At 38.9% G+C, this 21,838-nt stretch overlaps 1 protein-coding gene across 4 annotated transcripts in view; it reads left to right on the plus strand.

Moving 5' to 3' along the window:
- FIG4 (FIG4 phosphoinositide 5-phosphatase) overlaps positions 1 to 21,838 on the plus strand; it is a 169,327-nt gene that overhangs the window by 94,423 nt on the left and 53,066 nt on the right. For all 4 annotated transcript variants that reach the window (XM_045161971.1, XM_045161970.1, XM_045161968.1 and 1 more), the window contains 6 exons: positions 3,188 to 3,326; positions 13,563 to 13,621; positions 14,875 to 15,022; positions 16,546 to 16,629; positions 18,600 to 18,795; positions 19,810 to 19,892. In XM_045161971.1, the coding sequence (XP_045017906.1) occupies positions 3,188 to 3,326; positions 13,563 to 13,621; positions 14,875 to 15,022; positions 16,546 to 16,629; positions 18,600 to 18,795; positions 19,810 to 19,892 (709 nt within the window). The remainder of the gene's footprint in view (positions 1 to 3,187; positions 3,327 to 13,562; positions 13,622 to 14,874; positions 15,023 to 16,545; positions 16,630 to 18,599; positions 18,796 to 19,809; positions 19,893 to 21,838) is intronic.

Raw genomic sequence — 21,838 nt, forward strand, 5'->3', positions numbered from 1 at the left:
ACTTGAGAATTATTTTTGCTTCCCACTGTGGAATGTAAGCCCCGTGAAAGCCAGAATCAGTTATGTATAGACCATATACCTAGTGTGGGACAGACATAGTAGGCTCTTGGATGAATGAATGGTGGATTCTTTTTTTTGTAGTTATGAAGGTAATATATGCTAATTATAAAAAGTATAAAATAACTCACAAATAAATCATACAATCCTCACCTTTCAGAGGTAGCAACTTGTTCATATTTAGCAGAACATGATCCTTCTAGTTACTGTACAGGTAATGTCTATCTGCTTTTGCCCTTTTAGATAATGTGAGTAATCTTTATGACCCTAAATACTCTTTTACAACTTAATTTTTGGTAGCCTTGTGGCAGTCTGTCCTTTAGAAGCACCATAGTGAGGTTACCTGTTTTTATTGTGCATTTATGTTTCTTTTAAACGAACATCTTTTTTGAATGTTTTTTATATTATGAAAATTTCAGCACCATATTTATTAGGTCAGAGTATACATATTTTCAGGATCTTTAAAGACATATATGTATATATATAGCCAGGTAGCCTTAACGAAAGGATGTAGCAATCAGTTCTCTCTCAGCAGAGTATAGGAGTGCCCATTTTGGAAAGTATTTGCCAGCTTAATAAGTAGAAAATGGTTTGCATTGTTCTCAGTTTGCATCATTTATTGAATAATAGTAAAGTTGAGTTTTTGAATGTTTATCATCTATTTGTTTCGTTTAAAAATTGCATGTTTTTCTATTAGGGTGTTGATCTTTGTCCTTCTGACATTTAGTTGGTATTTATTTCAACATACAGTAGGAGGCAGTGGTCCAAGTTCACTGTCTGCTCCTCACCCTGGTTAAATAGTACTGTTTATCGAATAGCATCCCATTCCATTACTGATTTCAGAGGCCACTTTATCATGGACTTAATTTAATATTAGGTCAACAAATACTCTAGTTTCCAAATAAACATTTTTGGCTAATTAAAAAGAACTGTTACCTTCAAGCCTGACCTATTGAAATACAGTGCATTAGTGATTAACCATCTGGATGGAGTTTGAAAGATGCATATTCCTTTTTCCTTTAAAGCACAACTGAATATAAAAGTAGGTAGTTATTTTGCCCTCTTGTTATCTGCAACTGCAGAGAACCTACCTATTTTAAGCTTTTGTCTCAGTCCAAAGTACTACTGTCGTTCAAAGGGCGAAAACTTCACCTGCAGTCAAAAGTAGACAGGAGAAGTTCCTGAGGCTCATTAGGGCTGGCCTTAGATTCCAAGCTTAGTTCAGTTCAGTTCAGTCGCTCAGTCATGTCCGACTCTTTGCAACCCCATGAATCGCAGCACGCCAGGCCTCCCTGTCCATCACCAACTCCCGGAGTTCACTCAGACTCACGTCCATAGAGTCAGTGATGCCATCCAGCCATCTCATCCTCTGTCGTCCCCTTCTCCTCCTGCCCCCAATCCCTCCCAGCATCAGAGTCTTTTCCAATGAGTCAACTCTTCGCGTGAGGTGGCCAAAGTACTGGAGTTTCAGCTTTAGCATCATTCCTTCCAAAGAAATCCAAGCTTAGTAAGTGACCATAAATACCATAGATACATTTTAAGTTAATGTAACAGCAGTACATTCAAGAAGTCTCCATTATGATCCTTTGAAGGCATATCTATTATTTGGTTAGGTTTCTCAATCTTACATTTTATCATACTTGCTAAAAATTAAAGGAACTACTAATTAGGCTTAATTAGGGATAAAAGAAACTCCTTGAAAATGTGGCTGAAAAATGGAAAGCTTCTTTAGATAGAATTAAGATATTTTGAGGTACTGCATAGTGTGAATTATTAAGTGCCATTAAGGCTACCCAAGAATCATAAAGAATATAATTACTATAAAAGCAGTATGTTTACTTTCATATTGTGTTAAGAGGGTGCAAATTGGGGTGGTAATGCCTTCATCATTTAATACTTGATGTTTTCTCTCAACAAATGGAAAAAAGGCTCCAAGTATACTCATCATATAAACACACCCCTTTCATATATTACTTGTAGCATAAAAGGTGAGTGCTGTTTTAATGGAATGCTTCCTGTCAAAATATATACCTGGAACCCATGTTTAATGTACCAGATTTGATTTATTGCTTCTGCCAAAATGACCAAATAGCCCAATGAGAACAGTGTTGCTAATTTCAGATTTTTCTGTGTTCACTATAGCTGTTGGAAGAAAATTGATTTTATGATGATGTTATCCTGTTTCAAAAGCAGTCATTTCTGTTGGCTTTTTGGTTCTGTGCTCAATTTCAGAAAGAGATTATTATTTATATTGTGGATGTCTGCCCCTAACTTGAATATACAAGGGCTCAGAGACCAGAATGGAAAGAATGAAGGATGCTTGGGAGGGGGCTGTGCAGGACGGGAAGGATGGCTCATGAGACCACTTCAGTGCTTATCGTTTTTACCAAAAATACAATTGAGAAAAAGAAGAGGAGAGACAGCGTGTGTGTGTGTGTGTGTGTGTGTGTGTGTGTGTGTGTGTGGTCAGTTTTACTAGTTTGTAGTCTGTTTTGAAAAAGTACTTTTGGAGAGGTTGAATGGTTAGAGTGACGCTGTTTTCCGTGTGCACACTCTACCTTCATTATCAAACACAGCTGTAGGGGAAACCAAATGTTGTAAAGGTTGTCTCTGCTAAAGAAATGGAGTATCTTTTCATGGATTAAAAGCAGAAACTTGGAAACTGACTTGTTCAAGGATGTGCAACAGAATATGGGTAGGAATTGGGCCGCTTTATTTGTCTGACTTCTCTTCTGTCTTTGCCATAAAGTGAAGATGTTCTTTGTTTCAGGTAAACTCACAAATGGTGAGGATGTTTTTATTCTAAAAATGCAATCACTAAGGTAATTAGGGCAGTTCTTCAAGACTTTTTAAGAATCTCTCAAAATTCAAGAAGCAGTTTACATTCACTATCCTCTATGTTATGAGACGTATAGAGTAAAAAGGAAACATTTTGAAATAAGATTTTAATTTTCAAAATCTTGGTGGGTGTTTTAGATGTTGTGTATGATTTTTACAGTATAAATGCTATTATTTTCAGAGGTGTGTTCTATGACATTCCAGATGTACCCTTAATCCTCCTAAGAAAGCATTCCCCTGGGTTGTTTATGTGAGTAATAGAGTTCCTGAATTATGTATTTTTGCTTTTTAGATGCTGACAGACAAGATTCCATTAATCTCTTCCTGGGAGTTTTCCATCCCACTGAAGGGAAACCTCATCTCTGGGAACTCCCGACAGATTTTTATTTGCATCATAAAAACACCATGAGACTTTTACCAACAAGAAGAAGGTATTTTTCTTCCTGGTCTACTATTTTAAACTCAGCTTTGATATTATTTTGAATATGAGAGAACTTTCTTTTTGAGAAATGATTATATAGGCTAAAGAGTCAGCCTTGCTACATGTTTGCCAGGAGGAATTTAGTATTGTTGATGTCATGATAGTTCAGTTCAGTCGCTCAGTCGTGTCAGACTCTTTGTGACTCCATGAACCACAGCACACCAGGCCTCCCTGTCCATCACCAACTCCGGGAGCATACCCAAACTCATGTCCATCGAGTCGGTGATGCCATCCAACCATCTCATCCTCCGTTGTCCCCTTTTCCTCCTGCCCTCAATCTTTCCCTGCATCAGGGTCTTTTCAAATGAGTCAGCTCTTTACATCAGGTGGCCAAAGTATTGGAGTTTCAGCCTCAACATTGGGAAATTGTCATTAACAAATACAGTTGTTTTGTATTTTCATAAGATACAAAGTTTCAGAGCTTCATCATTGAACTATTAAGTTGAAGCTCCACTGGAGCAAACCAGTAACTTAACTTTTGAGTGCTTCCTACAAATGTGGGGTGATGAAGAACTCTTAACATATAAGGTATTGTCTTTGGTTTTTAAGTGTGGTGTCTAGGCAGTCTCACTTTGGAATTCCAATGTTCTTTCCTCCAGGAAGCACAGGGAACTCTTGGTGACACTGGGGAGGACAGGAAGCTAGAGCCGTGGTGCTAGTGGCAGGTGCCACTCCCACCAGCCCTGTTGCTTAGTCTGGGCTTTCTTGAGTCATTCGCTGTATGGGCTATTATGATGACAGTTAAATTGGTAGCAGTAGTCCCCAAATATGGAGAAGACGATGGCACCCCACTCGAGTATTCTTGCCTGGAAAATCCCATGGATGGAGGAGCCTGGTGGGCTGCAGTCCATGGGGTCACGAAGAGTCAGACATGACTGAGCGACTTCACTTTAACTTTTCACTGTCATGCATTGGAGAAGGAAATGGCAACCCACTCCAGTGTTCTTGCCTGGAGAATCCCAGGGACGGGGGAGCCTGGTAGGCTGCCGTCTATGGGGTCGCAGAGTCGGACACGACTGAAGTGACTTAGCAGCAGCAGCAGTCCCCAAATAAATGAACTGTTTCCTGAGGGTTGGACAAGACTCCCTGTGTAGCACAGGCCGCAGGGTCAGGGGACTTGAGTTGGTGTCTCTGCAGCCGTGTGACCTTGGACTATTTAACCTCTCTAAGTCTCATTTCCCTCCTCTGCACAATGTAAATGACAGGACACACATTACAGAGTCATTGTAAGGGTTTAATGAGAGGACTCTTTAGCACTGTTAATTGAAGAGTCATGTTTTAATAATGGGCAACATTTTTCACATATGAGACTTGAGCCTGGTCCCTTCTGCTCAGAGCCCTGTGACATCAAGTCTGCTCCTAAGGCTCTCCTCTCACAACATCCGTGTGATCTAGCCCTCATTTTGTGCAACAGTGCCTCGCAAACACTATAGGGTTCATTGCTGGTCGGTGCTAATTGTGTGGACAGACCACAAACAACTGGTGAATTAGCAAGTGCTAATGTTACAGATGTTACCAAATTCTCTATTACTTCAGGAACATTTCGAATATTAAGAAAATGTCAGAGTTTATATGTTTCTCAGTTTTGTTCCTTTAAGTACATTTTCTTGGAATAACCAGCTTAATGCTTGACCTTACTTTCCCTATAAATGAAGCAGTGCTGATTTTTCCACTATATTAATAAATGATTGCCATGAATTTTTGCTGACAAAAAAATCTGGAGCTAATTATGTTTATTTGATGAGAGATAAATGTAAATACCTATATTTAGCTTTGTTGATGCAATTGACTATGGGTAAATATGGTTGATTTTCTGAAACTTTATATTACCTTAAAGTATTGAAGCTATTAAGATACAACTTGGAGAACAAGCAAAACTCAATTTTCTGTTGCTGAAATTAGCTAGTAAATTACAAGCATAAGTTAAACCTAGAGTTACATAACTGAGGCAGGCAGTGTTGGTGCTTATTTGTGGAAATAAAAGGAAGCTGATGTTACATTCCCATTTTTAAAATTAAAAAAAGGAAACTGAGTTGCAGAGAAAATGTGTCTTGACTGAGGTTATGTAGCCGATTAGACAGCACAGTAAATGAATACACTAAACACCTGCCACTGAGAATAAACTTTTATCAAAGTAGGTACTGTGGCTCTCACAGTTGACTTGGTCTCCTTGTTTTGTTTTTCTCTAGAATGTGAAAATTCCAAAAATTGATTTTTGGCATCAACAACTAATACTAATAAAGACTGTAGGATAAATTTCAGTACTTTATTTTGGCCTTTCTAGTCATCCACCGATACTAGTTATTTTGATGACTGATGACGGTTAAATCCGTATGCTGAGTCTCAGAAGAATTAGCCAGAGGCAATAACCAGACTGGAGCATGGACGCTAGGGTAGAGCTGAGTAGGATTTTCTGCAGGTGTGTGACCTTAGACCTGTTTCTAAACCTCTGGAAATCTTGTTTTCCCAACTATAGAAAGGAAATGACTACACACACCTCATAGGTCACTTTAAGGATTAAATAAAATATGAATGGGAAGTACTTCCTACTGGGTCTGACACATGATCCACACAGTCTGGAAGCAGCCAAGCTCTGGAGGGACTGCCCGCAGTTAATACCTGTGTGACGGGAAACAAGACATATAACCGGTCCAATTCTCAGTTTCCACATCAGTAAAATAGAGATACTGATAGTGTCTGACCTGTAGGTTTTTCTGAGAATCAGATGAGATCATATAAATCCTTAGCACACAGTAGTCCAACAGATATTAGTATTGTTATTGTTCTTTAAAACGACTGCATTCCTTAGTTGTGAGTGAAGTGAACCCGCTCAGTCGTGTCTGACTCTTTGCGACCCCGTGGACTGTAACCCGCCAGGCTCCTCTATCCATGGGATTCTCCAGGCAAGAATACTGGAGTGGGTTGCCATTTCCTTCTCCAGAGGATCTTCCCAATCCAGGGATCAAACCCGAGTCTCCCGCATGGCAGGCTGATGCTTTATCCGAATGACCATTAAGTCTGGAAACTTAGATAATATTATTTTATCACTCATTTTTTGTTGTTCATTCCCTAAATCATGTGCAGCTCTTTGTGATCCCATGGACTGCAGCACGCCAGGCTTCTTGCCCTTCACTGTCTCCCAGAGTTTACTCAAATTCATGTCCATTGAGTCAGTGATGCCATTCAACCATCTCATCCTCTGTTGTCCCTTCCCTTCCTGCCCTCAATCTTTCCTAGAATCAGGGTCTTTTCCAATGAGTCGGCTCTCTGCATCAGGTGGCCAAGGTATTAGAGCTTCAGTATCAGTCCTTCCAATGAATATTCAGGGTTGAATGCCTTTAGGATTGGCTGGTTTAATCTCTTTGCTGTCCAAGGGACTATCAAGAATCTTCTCCAGCACCACAGTTCAAAAGCATCAGTTCTTCAGTGCTCAGCCTTCTTTATGGTCCAGTTCTCACATCTGTACATGACTACTGGAAAAAAAGAAAAACAAAGCTTTGACAATACAGACTTTAGTCGGCAAAGTGATGTCTCTGCTTTTTAATGCTCTGACTGGGTTTGTCATAGCGTTCTTCCAAGGAGCAAGCATCTTTTAATTTCACGGCTACAGTCACTGTTTGCAGTGATTTTGGAGCTCAGGAAAATAAACTCTGCCACTATTTCCATTTTCTCCCCATCTGTTTGCCATGAAGTGATGGGATGGGACCAGATGCCTTGATCTTAGTTTTTTGAATGTTGAGTTTTAAGCTAGCTTTTTCACTCTCCTCTTTCTCCTGCATCAAGAGGCTCTTTAGTTCCTCTTCACTTTCTGCCATTAGGGTGGTATCATCTGTATATCTGAGGTTGTTGATATTTCTCCCAGAAATCTTGATTGCAGCTTGAGATTCATCCAGTCCAGCATTTCACATGGTGTACTCTGTATGCAAGTTAAATGAGCAGTGTGACAATATACAGCCTTGATGAACTCCTTTCCCAATTTTGAACCCGTTCATTGTTCCATATCCCATTCTAACTGTTGCCTCTTGACCTGCACACAGGTTTCTCAGGAGGTAGGTGAGGTGGTTTGGTTTTCCCACCTCTTTAAGAATTTTCCACAGTTTGTTGTCATCCACACAGTCAAAGCAGAAGTAGATGCTTTTCTGGAATTCTCTTGCTTTTTCTATGATCCCACAGATGTTTGCAATTTGATCTCTGGTTCCTCAGCCTTTTCTAAATCCAGCTTGTACGTCTGGAAGTTCTTGGTTCACGTACTATTGAAGCCTAGCTTGAAGGATTTTGAACATTACCTTATTAGCATGTGAAATGAGTGCAGTTATACAGTAATTTGAACATTCTCTGGCATTACCCTTCTTTGAGATTAGAAATGAAAACTTACCTTTTCCAGTCCTGTGGCCATTGCTTAGTTTTCCATATTTGCTGACATGTTGAGTGTAGCACTTAACAGCATCATCTTTTAGGATTTGATATAACTCAGCTGGAATTCCATCACCTCAGCTAGCTTTGTCCATAGTAATGCTTCCTAAGGCCCACTTGACTTCACATGCTGTGATGTCTGGCTCTAGGTGAATGACCATACCATCGTGCTTATTCGGATGATTAAGATCTATTTTATAACATACTATTAGTGAACATTTTATTATGTATTTGTGTTTCCAAACTTTGTGACCATCTGTATTTTACACTGTTTACCAATGACTTATTCTGAAATAGTATTTTTATAAAATGATAAGGGAAGGGGGGATAAACTAGCTTTGCCCGGAATTCATCCAAACCAGTTCTCTCGAGATAACTACTTTTGTGACTCAAAATCCCACGTTTATGAATCTGTTCAAAACTGCTGATTGAAGCTTTGTTCTGAATAGTACTGGGGTGGGTTGCCATTTCCTTCTCCAGAGGATCTTCCCAACCCAGGGATCGAACCTGGGTCTCCCGTATTGTAGTCAGATGCTTTACCATCTGGGCCACCAGGGAAGTCTGAAATAGGTTAATATGTCATATATCATCTCAGATGCCATTTTTGAATCAGTGTTAATAAAGTCACCAGGGTATTTTTAGGCATTATACATTAATTATCTCTTTGACTCAGAGTTGAGAGGTTTCCTGGCACTATTTTCTGTCTGATATATGCGTTCCCTCTGTGTCTTCCCAGGTGGGGCTCAGCTGTACTGGGCTTGGCTGGCGTTGGTTTGTCAGCCAGCACCTGTCAGGTTGAGAGGTAGTCGTTTTTGGACAGTTCACTCACATTATTCTTTCTCATATCATGCCGAGATCCGTTTGTCTGTAACTTTACCTACTTCTCTTAGTTTAATCCCCTGAGACCTTAAGAACACAGTTTTCTCATTCACTTTTTGGTCTTTTAAGTATTTGAAGACAGGTTCACACATTCTCAAAGTTCTTCTTCTCCAGGTTAAATAGCTCCACTTTCTTAACTGTTTCTCCTGTACTGTGGTTTTAAGTCTGTTTAGCGTTCAGAAGGCTTTCTTCTGTATTCCAGTTTATGTCGGTGCTCTTTTTAAACTGGAATTCAAACCTGGGTCCAGTAGTAGTCCGACTTTGGTTTAATTTGTGCCAAGTGTTGTGGGACCACTGGTGCCATCATTCCCCTTGTCCTGGGTAATCTGTTTTTTTATCATGAAGCACAAAGTTACATTGATTGTTTGCAGCAATGCTATCGTAATGTTAATTCTCTGGGCTTCTATCCACTGGAATTCCCAAGTCTTTTTAACATGCCCTATTGCCATGCCTTATCTCTGCCATCTTGTCTTGCCTGTATATGCTTTGCCTGCTTCCAGAAAAAATACGTAAGCACGTATCCTATTTATTAGCTATTTCCTCTAGCTTTGTAGCTTCTTCAGAATTAATCAGTTGGCTATCTTGATCCTAATGTAAGTCCTTGATGAAATAGGGTGAGTCCTTAAACAGAATAGGATAGATAGCAGAGCCCTGTGGGCTACCAACCAACAACTCCCTCTACCTTGACACTGTTACATGATTTTTGATTGGAATCATTTCAACAGCTGTAACTAACCATGCTGTCAACACTTGACTGTCCTATCATCCTGCCCACATGTCTCTGTCTTGTTCACATATATCAGTTGCTTTGCTCAGATCCATATATGTTATTTCAGAGAGCTCCCAAGTTTACTAGTGGAGTTAAAGAGCCTTTTAAAATCTTCCTAACCTTTCTATGTGAGCCAGTGGAATTGAATACTCTTAATACTGGAGAGTGAAAAAGAGAAAAGAAGCTGACTTTCTAGGTGTTTATGCGGAGGCGGAAGTGGCGCCCATCTGCCATCGCCTGTCCTCTGATACCTGGTCCGGAAGCAGATTTCTGTCCCGGTGCAGGTGCTCTTCCCCTGGGTGAATGTGCTGGTGGGGGAGGTGATGCCTCCCAGTCCTGGGCTCAGTCCTCTCAGATGCTTTCCTCCTCCACCCATCTCAGCCCAGCTTCCACAGAGCAGGTATTTCTTTGGGCTTCTTTCCTTCTGAGACCCACTTAGAAGAGTTGGACTTTAAAAAAAAAAATTATTTATTTTTAATTGAAGGATAACTTCTTTACAATATTGTGCTGATTTCTGCCATACATCAACATGAATCAGCCATAGGTTCACATATATCTCCTCCCTCTTGAACCCCCCTCGAACCTCCCACCCCTCTAGGTTGCCACAGAGTCCTGGTTTGAGTTCCCTGGATCATATAGCAAATGCCTATTGGTCATTTGTTTTACAAATGGCAGTAGTGTATATGTTTCCATGCTACTGTCTCCATTCATCCCACCCTCTCCCTCCCCACAGCCCGTGTCCATAAAGCTTTTCTTCTATGTCTGCATCTCCATGGCTGCTCTGCAAGTAGGTTCATCAGTACCATCTTTCTAGATTCCATACATAGATGTTAATATACAATACTTGTTTTTCTAACTTACTTCACTCTGTATAATATGCTCTATTCATCCACTTCATTAGACCTGACCGAAATGCATTCCTTTTTATGGCTAACATTCCACTCTATCTGTGTACCACAAATTCCGTATCCATTCATCTGTTGATGGACATCTAGGTTGCTTCTGTGTCCTAGCTATTATAAATTGTGCTGCAGTGAACATTGGGGTACATGTGTCTTTTTTCATTTTGGGTTCCTCAGGGTATATGCCTAGTAGTGGGGATCATATAGTATGCTGGGTCATATAGTGGTTTTATTTCTCGTTTTTAAAGGAATCTCTGTACTGTCTTCCATAGTGGTTGTATCAGTCTGCATTCCCGCCAACAGTACAAGAGGGTTCCCTTTTCTCCACACCCTGTCCAGTATTTATTGTTTGTGGATTTTTGATGATGGCCATTCTGACTGGTGTGAGGTGATATCTCATTGCAGTTTGATTTGCATTTCTCTAATAATAAGCAATGTTGAGCATCTTTTCATGTGTTTATTAGTCATCTAAGAGACACAGGTTCAATCCCTGGGTCAGGAAGATTCCCTGGAGAAGGGCGTGGCAACCCACTCCAGTATTCTTGCCTAGAGAATCACATGGACAGGTGAGCCTGGCAGCCTACAGTCCATAGGGTCACAAAGAGTTGGACACAACTGAAGTGACTTAGCACATTAGTCATCTGTGTATCTTCTTTGGAGAAATGTCTGTTTAAGTCTTTTGCCCACTTTTTAAAAAAAAAATTATTTTTTAATTGAAGGAAATTGCTTTACAGAATTTTGCTGTTTTCTGCCAAATATCAACATGAATCAGCCATAGGTATACCTATGTCCCTTCTCTCTTGAACCTCCCTCCCATTCTCTCCCCATTCCACCCCTCTAGGCTGATACTGAGCCCCTATTTGAGTTACCTGAGTCATACAGCAAAACTGACTAGCTATTTTACATATGGTAATGTAAGTTTCCATGTTACTCCTCCATACATCTCACCCCCTTCTTCCTCCCCTCCAAGCCATGTCCTTAAGTTTGTTTTCTATGTCTGTTTCTCCATTGTTGACCTGAAAATAAACTCATCAGTACCATCTTTCTAGAGTCCATGTATATGTATTAGTATGCAATATTTCTCTTTCTCTTTCTGACCAACTTCACTCTGTATCATAGACTCTAGGTTCATCCACCTGATTAGAACTGACTCAAATGCATTCCTTTTTATAGCTGAGTAATCCATTGTATATATGTACCACAGCTCCTTTATCCATTCATCTGTCAGTGGACATGTAGGTTGCTTCCATGTTCTACCTATCGTGAGTGTGCTGCAGTGAACATTGGGGTATTTGTGTCTTTTTCAATTTTGATTTCCTCAAGGTATATGCCCAGTAGTGGGATTGCTGGGTCATATGGTGGTTTTATTCCTAGTTTTTTAAGGAATCACCATACTGTCTTCCATAGCTGCCCACTTATTGATTGGGCTGTTTTTCTGGTATTGAGTTTTATGAGCTGTTTGTGTATTTTGGAAATTAATCATTTGTCAGTTGTTTCAGTTGCTGTTATTTTCTTACATTCTGAAGGTTGTCTTTTCACCTTGTTTATAGTTTCCTTTGCTGTTCAAAAGCTTTTAAATTTAATTAGGCCCACCTGTTTATTTTTATTTCCATTACTCTGGGAAGTGGGTCATAGAGGATCTTGCTGTTATTTATGTTATACAGTGTTCTGCCTATGTTCTCCTCTAAGAGTTTTATAATTTCTGGTCTTACATTTAGGTCTTTAATCCATTTTGAGTTTATCTTTGTGTATGGTATTAGGAAGTGTTCTAATTTCATTCTTTTAACATAGCTGTCCAGTTCTCCTAGCACCACTTATTGAAGAGACTGTCTCTTTCCCATTGTTTGCCTCTATTGTCCAAGGTAAGGTGCCCATAGGTGTGTGGGTTTATTTCTGGGCTTTCTATCTTGTTCCATTGGTCTATATTTCCGTTTTTGTGCCAGTACAATACTGTCTTGATGACTCTAGTCTTTTTGAAAACTATTGTTAAGCTTTATTTTGCATAAGGATACAGTTTAGTAATATTTTTTAAAAATTTATGGCCTGATCTCTTAATTTTCTCTTAATTCTTTTTCTCCATATGGTGCATTCTGAGTTAAAACATGTTCTTTATAATGTTTTCTTCTTTTTCCTAAGTAACTGTTTTTTAGTTATTTATTTATATGTGCGTTGATACCTTCTCTGCTTTCCTCCTCTGCCAATTCTGTCTGCCATCATTAGAATTTATGCCTGTGCTTGCTCCTGGGTGAGTTCTTTCTCTAACACACATACACCCTTTTAAATGAGTTAGCCCATGTCTTTTTCATTCCTTTGATCTGATAATCTGATTTTTTTAGAAAAGGAAATGAGAATAGCCTGGTGTGGCTTGTTTTTATGAATAGATGTGGATTCATAGAAGTCACTGGTCATCTTCTTAGGTTACTCCCATCTCTAGTAAATACTTGATTTGTTATCTTGCCTGCATTGACATCACACTCATTGCTGTATAGTTTTTGGAGTCTTTCACCCTCTCGCTTTTGAACATCAAGACTGCATTTGCCCATTTCCAGTGTCGGTTCTGCTCTTTAAAAAGAGTATTGAGTGCAGCTGTACCAGGACACCTGAGTGCTCCCAGAGATGCTGTGCTGTCTCCTTCCGCCTCTTGGGCTGTGCACAGTTCCCTCTTATCTTGTGTATTTCTCTTTCCAGCATGAAACTTGTGCTGGTAAAGATAGGAACAATACTGTAGCTCTACTTTCTCTTTATTTTCAACATGGCATTTCTAAAGCGTAGAACAGTGTTTGACGCACAGTAAGTGCTTAATAAATGGTGAAAGACTGAATGAATTCTTTGTAAGCAGCAGACTTATCCCTTTTCTGTTGTTGTTGTTTTTTTTTCCCATGCTTTAAAGCCTTGCTATTCAAAAAGTAGTCTGAGGACCAGCCCCTTTGATATCACCGGGGGCTTGTCTTAAATGTAGAATCTCAGGCCCCACCTACTGAATCAGAATCTGCCTTTTAACGGGATTTTCAAGTGATTCATGTGTATGCTGCCTTTGAGAAGCACTGCTCTAAAGCATAACTTCAGTCTCAAGCAAAACTTTAGCAGCCTTTCCTGTTATCCTAGTACTAACCACCCCCCACCATAGTTCGTTTGTCTAGATAACACATTTTATCTAGTGAATTGTAGAAAACCAACATTTACATTTGGCGCATTTTAATTCTTTTTTTTTTTTTTTTAATAGTTATACTTACTGGTGGACACCAGAGGTAATAAAACATTTACCACTGCCCTATGATGAAGGTAGGTACGCTGTTTCTCCTTTAGTTTTTATGCCAACCTATTTGGAAATTATTATTAAATGATCTTGAAGCATTCGTTTCATATAACATTTTATTTGGAAGAAATGAATGACTATTCAGGGTTATGTAATAGATAGGAGATTATGACGTCTTAGACAGCTTTTTTTAAAGGGTAGAGATTGTATTATACTTCTTTTGTCTAAATAGGCCAATACCTTGTATTGTGTCTTACCAGTTATGAGGTATGTCACTCAGATGTTGACTGGATATATTATTTCATCATTTAAAATTAGTACTTAATATATTCCTACATATTTGGGGGGAATAGGGGAGGAAGTGAGGACCCATTCACAAGGAGAAATAAAAACTCTCCCTATATCTAAGCAGTGAAAAAGGTACAGATGTATGTATAAAACTATATTTTAGTCACTGAAGATTAAATTATATATTAATTTGTCAGAAAGGCAGGAAAGTTTTTACATTCAAAGAATACCTTCAGATGTATTTTAACATATTAGAGCAATGTTTCCAAGTTTAAATAATTGATCAGTTTGAAATAGAGTTTATTCTTGATTCTGTTATTGATTCTTCTGACCATGGACAAGCCAGTTTTCTCAGTTGTGAAAGGATGCGATGATCTATTGCCAATCTGGAACACTCCAGTTGAAGATTCCATCTAGTCACATTTGACCATCCCGTTTTTGGATGGTATGGGGCAGGCCATAAAGTAAGAAGATTGCAAATAAGTTCTTCACAAATTATTAATTATCTTTTAAAAAGCATTTTTTTACCTTGAAATTCTGGACAAAATCATAAATCATACAGCTGCTAAGAAGATTCAGTTGTTCTAGGAAAAAAGAGAGGAATTTAACAACCTAATGTTTTCCATAATAAAGAGGATTTGAAATATAATGGAAAATTTAATAAAATAGCTGCATAATTTTTATCTCTAAGGCAGAGGGTGTTTATTTAAGAGAAAAAAGGAATTTAAAGAATTGAGTGATTTGATTTCTTAAATAATTCCCCACTCCCACCCCAGCTTCCAGAGGCCTCTGCCTCCTTAGCGATTATCTTGCTCAGCTTTGCTGTGTATGTTTTGTGCACGTGTCTGGTTTCAGCTCCAAGTGTGTAAAAGCCAGAGGCACGATCTGAGCCTTGTTCAGTGTACTCTCTGTGAACACAGTTGCCATGACAGAAATGTTTATGAGATGTAATCTGAAGACTTTTAAGAGTAACAGGCAGTATCTCTCTTAGTTATCTGTGCTGCGAACTTAAAGAAGTTAGTAGTGAAGAAATTTCACAAATATGAAGAGGAGATTGACATCCACAATGAGTTCTTTCGACCGTACGAGCTGAGTAGCTTTGATGACACCTTTTGCTTGGCTATGACGAGTTCAGCACGGTATGCTGTGAATTCTCTGAAACTGGAAGCATTGGGGAACTGTGGTTTTCCCAGTTTGTTTAGCTGTGTCTTCCTTTACTGTTCTGCATGCCTCCTGCAGGTGGTTGTCCAACCTCTAAAACTCCTTCTGCAGTTGGGAGCCCATTACTCAGGAGGCAGTCCTTCTATTGTTGGACAGCTCTCCATCCTGGTCTGTCACCTTTGAACATACTTCATTTTTCTGTCTCTTTTGGACTTTAATGGGGCCTTTTAGGAAAATGATGGGTCTAGATTAAGAAAATTAGGCTCAGAAAATCAGTTTTTGACCATTATGTTTTATACTAAAGTTTGCATTCTTGTATTTACCTTTTGTGTTTCACATTTTCTTCAAATGTGATATATGTGTGCCTAAACTTAATATAGTACATGGTGAAACATATTTCATGGTTTGTTTCCTAAAAATCACTCTACATTTTTCTTTGGTTTCAGATAGAAAGTTTGGAATTTTTACTTGCTTGATTTTCAGTTATACTTGTTAAAGTTTAGCAGTTTTAACTGTGAGGTTATCGTCATTTTCCTTTGGGTTATACATAAATTTTAGTGAGTAGAAAATTCTCAAATGTGTCATCCATAAATCATGAGGATCAACTGAGTAGTTCAAAAAGAAGGAAAAATTAAACCACTTACATTTGTGTAAAGTTTAAAAATAAAATAAAATTAAAAAAAAAAAAGAATTAAACCACTTACATTTGAAAGGAGCATTTTCAAACTGTTAAATAGGCATTTTGAGTCAGATTCAATATTACTTTCTTTTCCTTCAAAAAATGTAATATTGAGTCACATGCTTGGAACAGTATCCTTGCCAGAAGTTATGAGTCTTATCTGCATACATCATGTAACGATTGCTTATTTGGCATCTATTAAGGAGTTTTGTCTGGCATCAGCAGTAATAGTAAGGTAGCCCCTGTATCATGAGGAAGTAGCTTCAGCTTATCACAGTAAGTGGTAAATTAACAGTTTCTATTTAAAGTGTTCCAGTGTTATAATGAATTAACTCCAGACTAATGAGATAGATGTTGATACTTCAATTCATACCACTGTGTTTTTGATAATTGTGCCTGCCTCCTTAGGTGGTATAGTGTAATAAACACATTGTCCATAAAACCGAGCAGCTTAGTGTCTTGCCATCAGTTTTATGAGTTTAATTTTACTTGAAAATGAATCATGATATACAACCAGAGATGAATCTTAATAGTAATTCAGATATCAGTTCTGCTCCAGAAAACAAAATCTTGAATTCAAAATCGTTGGGCCTCTTAATCAGAGAAAATTCACAGTGAAGACTGCTAACACTGAAGTTACCAAGTGCCATTAATTCATGGGATCTTATGGCCCAGATCACCTAAACTCCCCTGAGTATTTCACTTAGAATATATATACCTCTGAAGGCTAAGAAGGAACAGTATAAGAATGTGAATAGAGAGGGAAGCTGACACCATCTGGATGGACAGTGATTCACATGGAATTTTTTCCCCTTTCTTCAGTGACTTCATGCCTAAGACCGTTGGTATTGATCCAAGTCCATTTACTGTACGTAAGCCAGATGAAACCGGAAAATCGGTATTGGGGTAAGATTTACATGTAGAATAAAATTTTAAAGATTCACATAAAAATAATATAGCACTTTCACTCAAAACTAATAACTTCAAGTCAAATAGTTTACAGCATAGTATATACACTGCATCCACGGGCATGCTAAGTCACTTCAGTCATGTCTGACTCTCTGTGATCACATGGACTGTAGCCCGCCAGGCTCCTCCATCCATGGGATTCTCCAGGCACGAATACTGGAGTGGGTTGCCATTTCCTCCTCTAGGGAATCTTTCTGACCCAGGGACAGAACCTGTGTCTCTTATGTCTCCTGCATTGGTAGGTGGGTTCTTTACCACTAGCACCACCTGGGAAGCCCACTGCATCTATACAGATAGCTTATTTATAAAACTGGGATTATTAAAACATGTTTGACGCTTAAAGTAGAATTTATGGGAATTTCAGCAACACAGTACATTTTACTTAAATTAGATGTTTCGTAGATGGCATAAAGTTAGGTAGCAGATGTTATGTATGTCCTTTAATAACTCCATATCCTCTGTTTACCACAACATAAAAGACTTAGGTAAAAATGTGTATTTGTTGTGTTTATTTTTGCTGGCACCCAGAGAAAACATTAAAGCAAATGCTCAAACAGAGGCCTTAATAGATTTTCTGTGTACTATGTTAACATTGTGTGGGGGATGACTGTTATTTTATTGTATACAGCAGTACAAGGAAGAGAACAAACCACGGTTAAATCTTTATGCTTTGAGACTGGAATGAAATGTGTCCTAGTGTGCGCATCTCTGTTACTGCTGCTGACCTGAGTGATCCCAGGGATGAGAATTCTCCTAGGCCCTGGCCAGACCATGGATTTTGAGTCCTAATTGTATTTGGGAGTGTGTACAGGGTCTTAATTGGATTATAACTACATGTGTGACTTATACAATGAGATATATACTGATATTACTATTTCCCAGATACACCACTTATGTGGCTTAAATATGTGTCCTGGACCAGGTGCTATGAGGAATTTAAAAGAAGGAACGTCCTCAGGACATTTAGAATTTAAAGTGTTCCTGGGACAAATACATAGATAACCATTTATATTAGTGTATAGTTCTGAAATGTATCAACTTTAATTTTTAGTTTCATGAAGTCAGAAATGAATTTATTTTCTCTAATATCTAACCCATGGTTAGATAGTATTACATATTTCTTTTCTAGAAAATGTAGAATATTTCAAGTCCCTTGCAGATAATTTTTTCAAGTAAGAATATTAAATATATTAAATATTTTTCATAAAATCCAAAAATATTACCATACATTTTTTTAATTAAGAAAAAAACAGTATTCTGACTACTGTCAAATTTGGCAATGAAATAAAAGCAAATAATGCATATTTTTTCTGTTTCCCCTCATCCACTCTCTATGATTAGAAGACATCATCAGCAAACATAGTTATTTACTAATTAAATTGTTTTAAAACAATTTAAAATCTTAGTTTATGTTCATCAGTTGCTCATTACTTCGGTACAAGTTAATCAGCTGCCACTGTGATTGATAAAAATTCATAGGAAGGCCAGAAACACACATGGATTTGGCTATCGACCCTTTCTTGATGCTTCTACAAGTTATAGGTAATTTCACTAATATCTCCGATATAACAGTCTTCTACTGTACTATAAATTTTGAAAATCCTGATTTCAGTTACCAAAAGGGAAGACACAGTAGCCAAGTGGTAGAAAGGCTTTTCTGCACACTGCAAGCACATACTTACTTATTTTCTGAATTCATAGCAAGCTTAAATTCATAGAAGGTCAGTACATGTACATGATAAACTATTAAACTTTTCCCTTCAGCACAACTTGAATCCAGACGCTAGCTTCTCACAGTCATTTTCTTAACACTTCTCCAGGACTAAGGCTTTGGGACAGAGTGATAGGCGGTGAGCACTGAGGGTTTGGTTTACAGATGCTTCACATCCATATTCATCTTTTTAAAGAAATAAGAGCAACAGAGAAGAAGCTGTGTTACAGCGGAAAACAGCTGCCAGTGCCCCACCGCCGCCCAGCGAGGAGGCCGTGTCCAGCAGCTCGGAAGACGACTCCGGGACCGACCGAGAGGAGGAGGGCTCCGTGTCCCAGCGCTCCACCCCAGTGAAGATGACCGACCTGGGCGACAGTGCCAAAGTGACAGAGGTGAGGGACCCAGGAGAGGCTGCTGTCCAGTGAGGCTCTGGACAACCAGCTCCAGCATCCCGCTTTCAGCCGAAAGGCTGAGAGCCAGGAAGAGTCACATCACCTCACTCCACCATTCTCATGCACGGTGTTGGAGGTGCTGCAGAGACAAATACATTTGGCAAAGATATTACTGAAAATGGTTTCTGAAATCGGTATTTTTGCTTCCACGTGTAATAGTAAATTTCTTCTCCCTTCAGAATTCTTAAGGCGAATCCTGTCCCTCTTTGAGCAACCCGTCCACTTGAGGTCTATTTGTTCCCTTGCTTAGCACATTATGGGAATGCAGGGTTTGCACCTGGGCCTCACAATCTCTGCCTAATCCCAGTGGGAAGTTCATCCTGTTGAATTTGATATTGATAGTATATTGAGGGAAAACAAAAGGCAAGTGAACAATAGAAAAATCAAATTTAGCTTTAGGGGAACTGGATTTCTAGAAAGAGCCAGAAGTCATTTGAGGTAGACATGGCAAATAAAATGTAATGATATGGGAACTAAATCTGTTATTCTGGGCATTGGCAAAGTGCAGCCTATTGACCAAAGCAGCTTGCTGCCATTTTTTCTAAGTAAAGTTTAATTTACAACCAGCCATACCTATTTACAGCCATACCAATTTGTTTATATGTTATCTATGGTTGCTTTCACCCCGTAACAGCAGAATTACGCAGCTGTGGCAGAGATGATGTGACCCAAAGAACATAAAGTATTTACTGCCTGACCCTTCACAGAAAATGTTTGCCAACTCTTGCATTATACAAAAGCAATTAGTAATTACCAACTAATTTTTATCTGTAATCTATTTTAGTGAAAATGAAATAAAAATTTTAAAAAATCATTGAGAAATTTAATGAATGCATTGAAACATTGTGATGGTTTTTATGGGAAAATTCACAGGGTTGTTTTCTTCATTTTTGGAAATTATTAATGTGCTAGATGTCTAAGAACTCTTCCTGATTCCCTTATTTTTGACCCCAGAATGTAGTCCAGCCCATGAAAGAGGTGTATGGAATCAACCTCTCAGATGGCCTCTCAGAAGAAGATCTTTCCATTTATTTAAGGTAAGGTATTTTCAAGAGAAATTAAGGACAAATGCAAATGTATTACAATAACTTACATCTAATATAACTTTTAAAAATTGAAAGTAGTCAACCATACAGAAGGAAGTGACTTCCACTTGGAATAGTAGCATTTAGGTCAGATTCTGAAACAACTTATATTTGGAATTAAAAACCCTTCTTACTGTCTGAGACTCTTGGGCCCCTGAATGATAAAAGTTTATGATACTTACACATATTTTCACTGCCCGAATATAAACTGCAAACTGAAGTTCAAATGCATTTCTGCATTCCTGCATTAACAAATCCTCAAGATCAAGTACCTTCTTACAAAATGAACTTGGGATATTGACAGTTGAGGACTTTGTATTCAATTTAGCTTGGGGTGGGTGGAGGGGGTGGATGTAGCCCTGGTGGGAGTGGTGACTGGGGAGGAAAAAGGAAGCAGTGATGAAAAGGTACCAATTCAGAGTGTTATAGACTTTTATTAGGAAGATCTAGCTAAAAGGTGGAGATCTACCAAAAGGTATCCATAAAATCACGTACCTAAAAATGTGTCTGTGTGTGTTTGCAGAGATTAATAGTTATCAGATTCTCTAAAGAATTCCTCACCCCCAAATCCTCAAAAACCTAAGGATTAAACACCCATTTAAACACCGCCTCAACCTAGTATTAATATATGTATTAAGAATTCGTAATTATTTAACAAATGAACATGGTCCCACTTATGTAAGTTTGGCTTATGTAAAATGTAATATAAATGAGTACTAGTCTTCAGGTCTTTTTTAAGGAGGGTATTTGTTTTGCAGAATCCACTGAACTGATTATTTTTTGTTCTCTACTTCAAATTAGTAAGATCTGCTGTAGAATATGTAAAATATAGAAATAAATAGCATTTCTTAACTGCAGACGCACTGGTATGACTATGTATACTGTCCTACTGGAAGTCAACTGAGTCCATTCAGAACTCAGCCGCACCCTCCTCAGTCCTGGACACACAGTACATTCATAGCAGCTGCCACACTCTGTCACTCAACTCTAATAGTAGTTGAAGTAGACCTCTAAGCAACATGGTCTAGAAGAATGAATTATCTGGAGTTAGTGACCAATATGACTCTACTTACTGCAGAGAGCATAAGTATACATGTCAATGATGTTCACTTGCTGAAGATAGAAGCTGGACAAGACTAAGCTAATTTAAAAGTTTTTCATAGCACTGTAATGATTTAATAATTGGTAGTTTCTGAAGCACTTTTCCTGACCTTTAAAAAACCTAATAAAAACTACAGGCTGCATCCCTGAGGGTCAGATGGATGCATGGAGCACAGGCCACACCTCAGATGGGTGTACTTGAGAAATATCAGGGGCCCATTGCTAGGCATCCTCTCGCCTTGCTGAGTGAGCCTGGGGCCTGCTCTGGCCCTTAGCTACAAGTCCGGTTTAGTGTTGTTGGAGGCTTCTCTGAGGAGGCGTGGTGGGCCAGTGAAGCTCAGCAGGTGGTCTCCTCAGCCCCCTCTGTCTCTGTTGAAAGTACCCTTAGTAGTGGCTGGTGTACGTGTGGGGATTCTTGTGGTCCTGAGGAACCAAGTCCTTGTCCTGGGATTTTAGCAGCATCCTTGCTTTAGGAGCTGGGTCTCTAGCCTGATCCTGCTGTTTCCTTGTCATTTGTCTCAGCCAAGCACCATCCCCCTCCCCTTGTTTCCCTCTGCTTCCCGCTGTGGTCACCCTCAGACCCGCAAGGGGTTACGGTCAAATTCCTGGCCTCGGGAACATTTCGGCTCAGGTTCTATACCACGTTTGAGTAAACAGAATGCAACAAAGTAAACATTTTCTTTCATTTTTATATCCATGGTTATGACTTAAATTTTAAGCATTTCCTCCTCCTCTATTCTCATAAACCCACTCTAACATCAGGCAGTCATTTATAAACCAAGTCTTGTGTCACACAC

The sequence above is a fragment of the Bubalus bubalis genome, chromosome 10 (genome assembly GCF_019923935.1).
Source record: "Bubalus bubalis isolate 160015118507 breed Murrah chromosome 10, NDDB_SH_1, whole genome shotgun sequence".
NCBI lineage: Eukaryota > Metazoa > Chordata > Mammalia > Artiodactyla > Bovidae > Bubalus > Bubalus bubalis.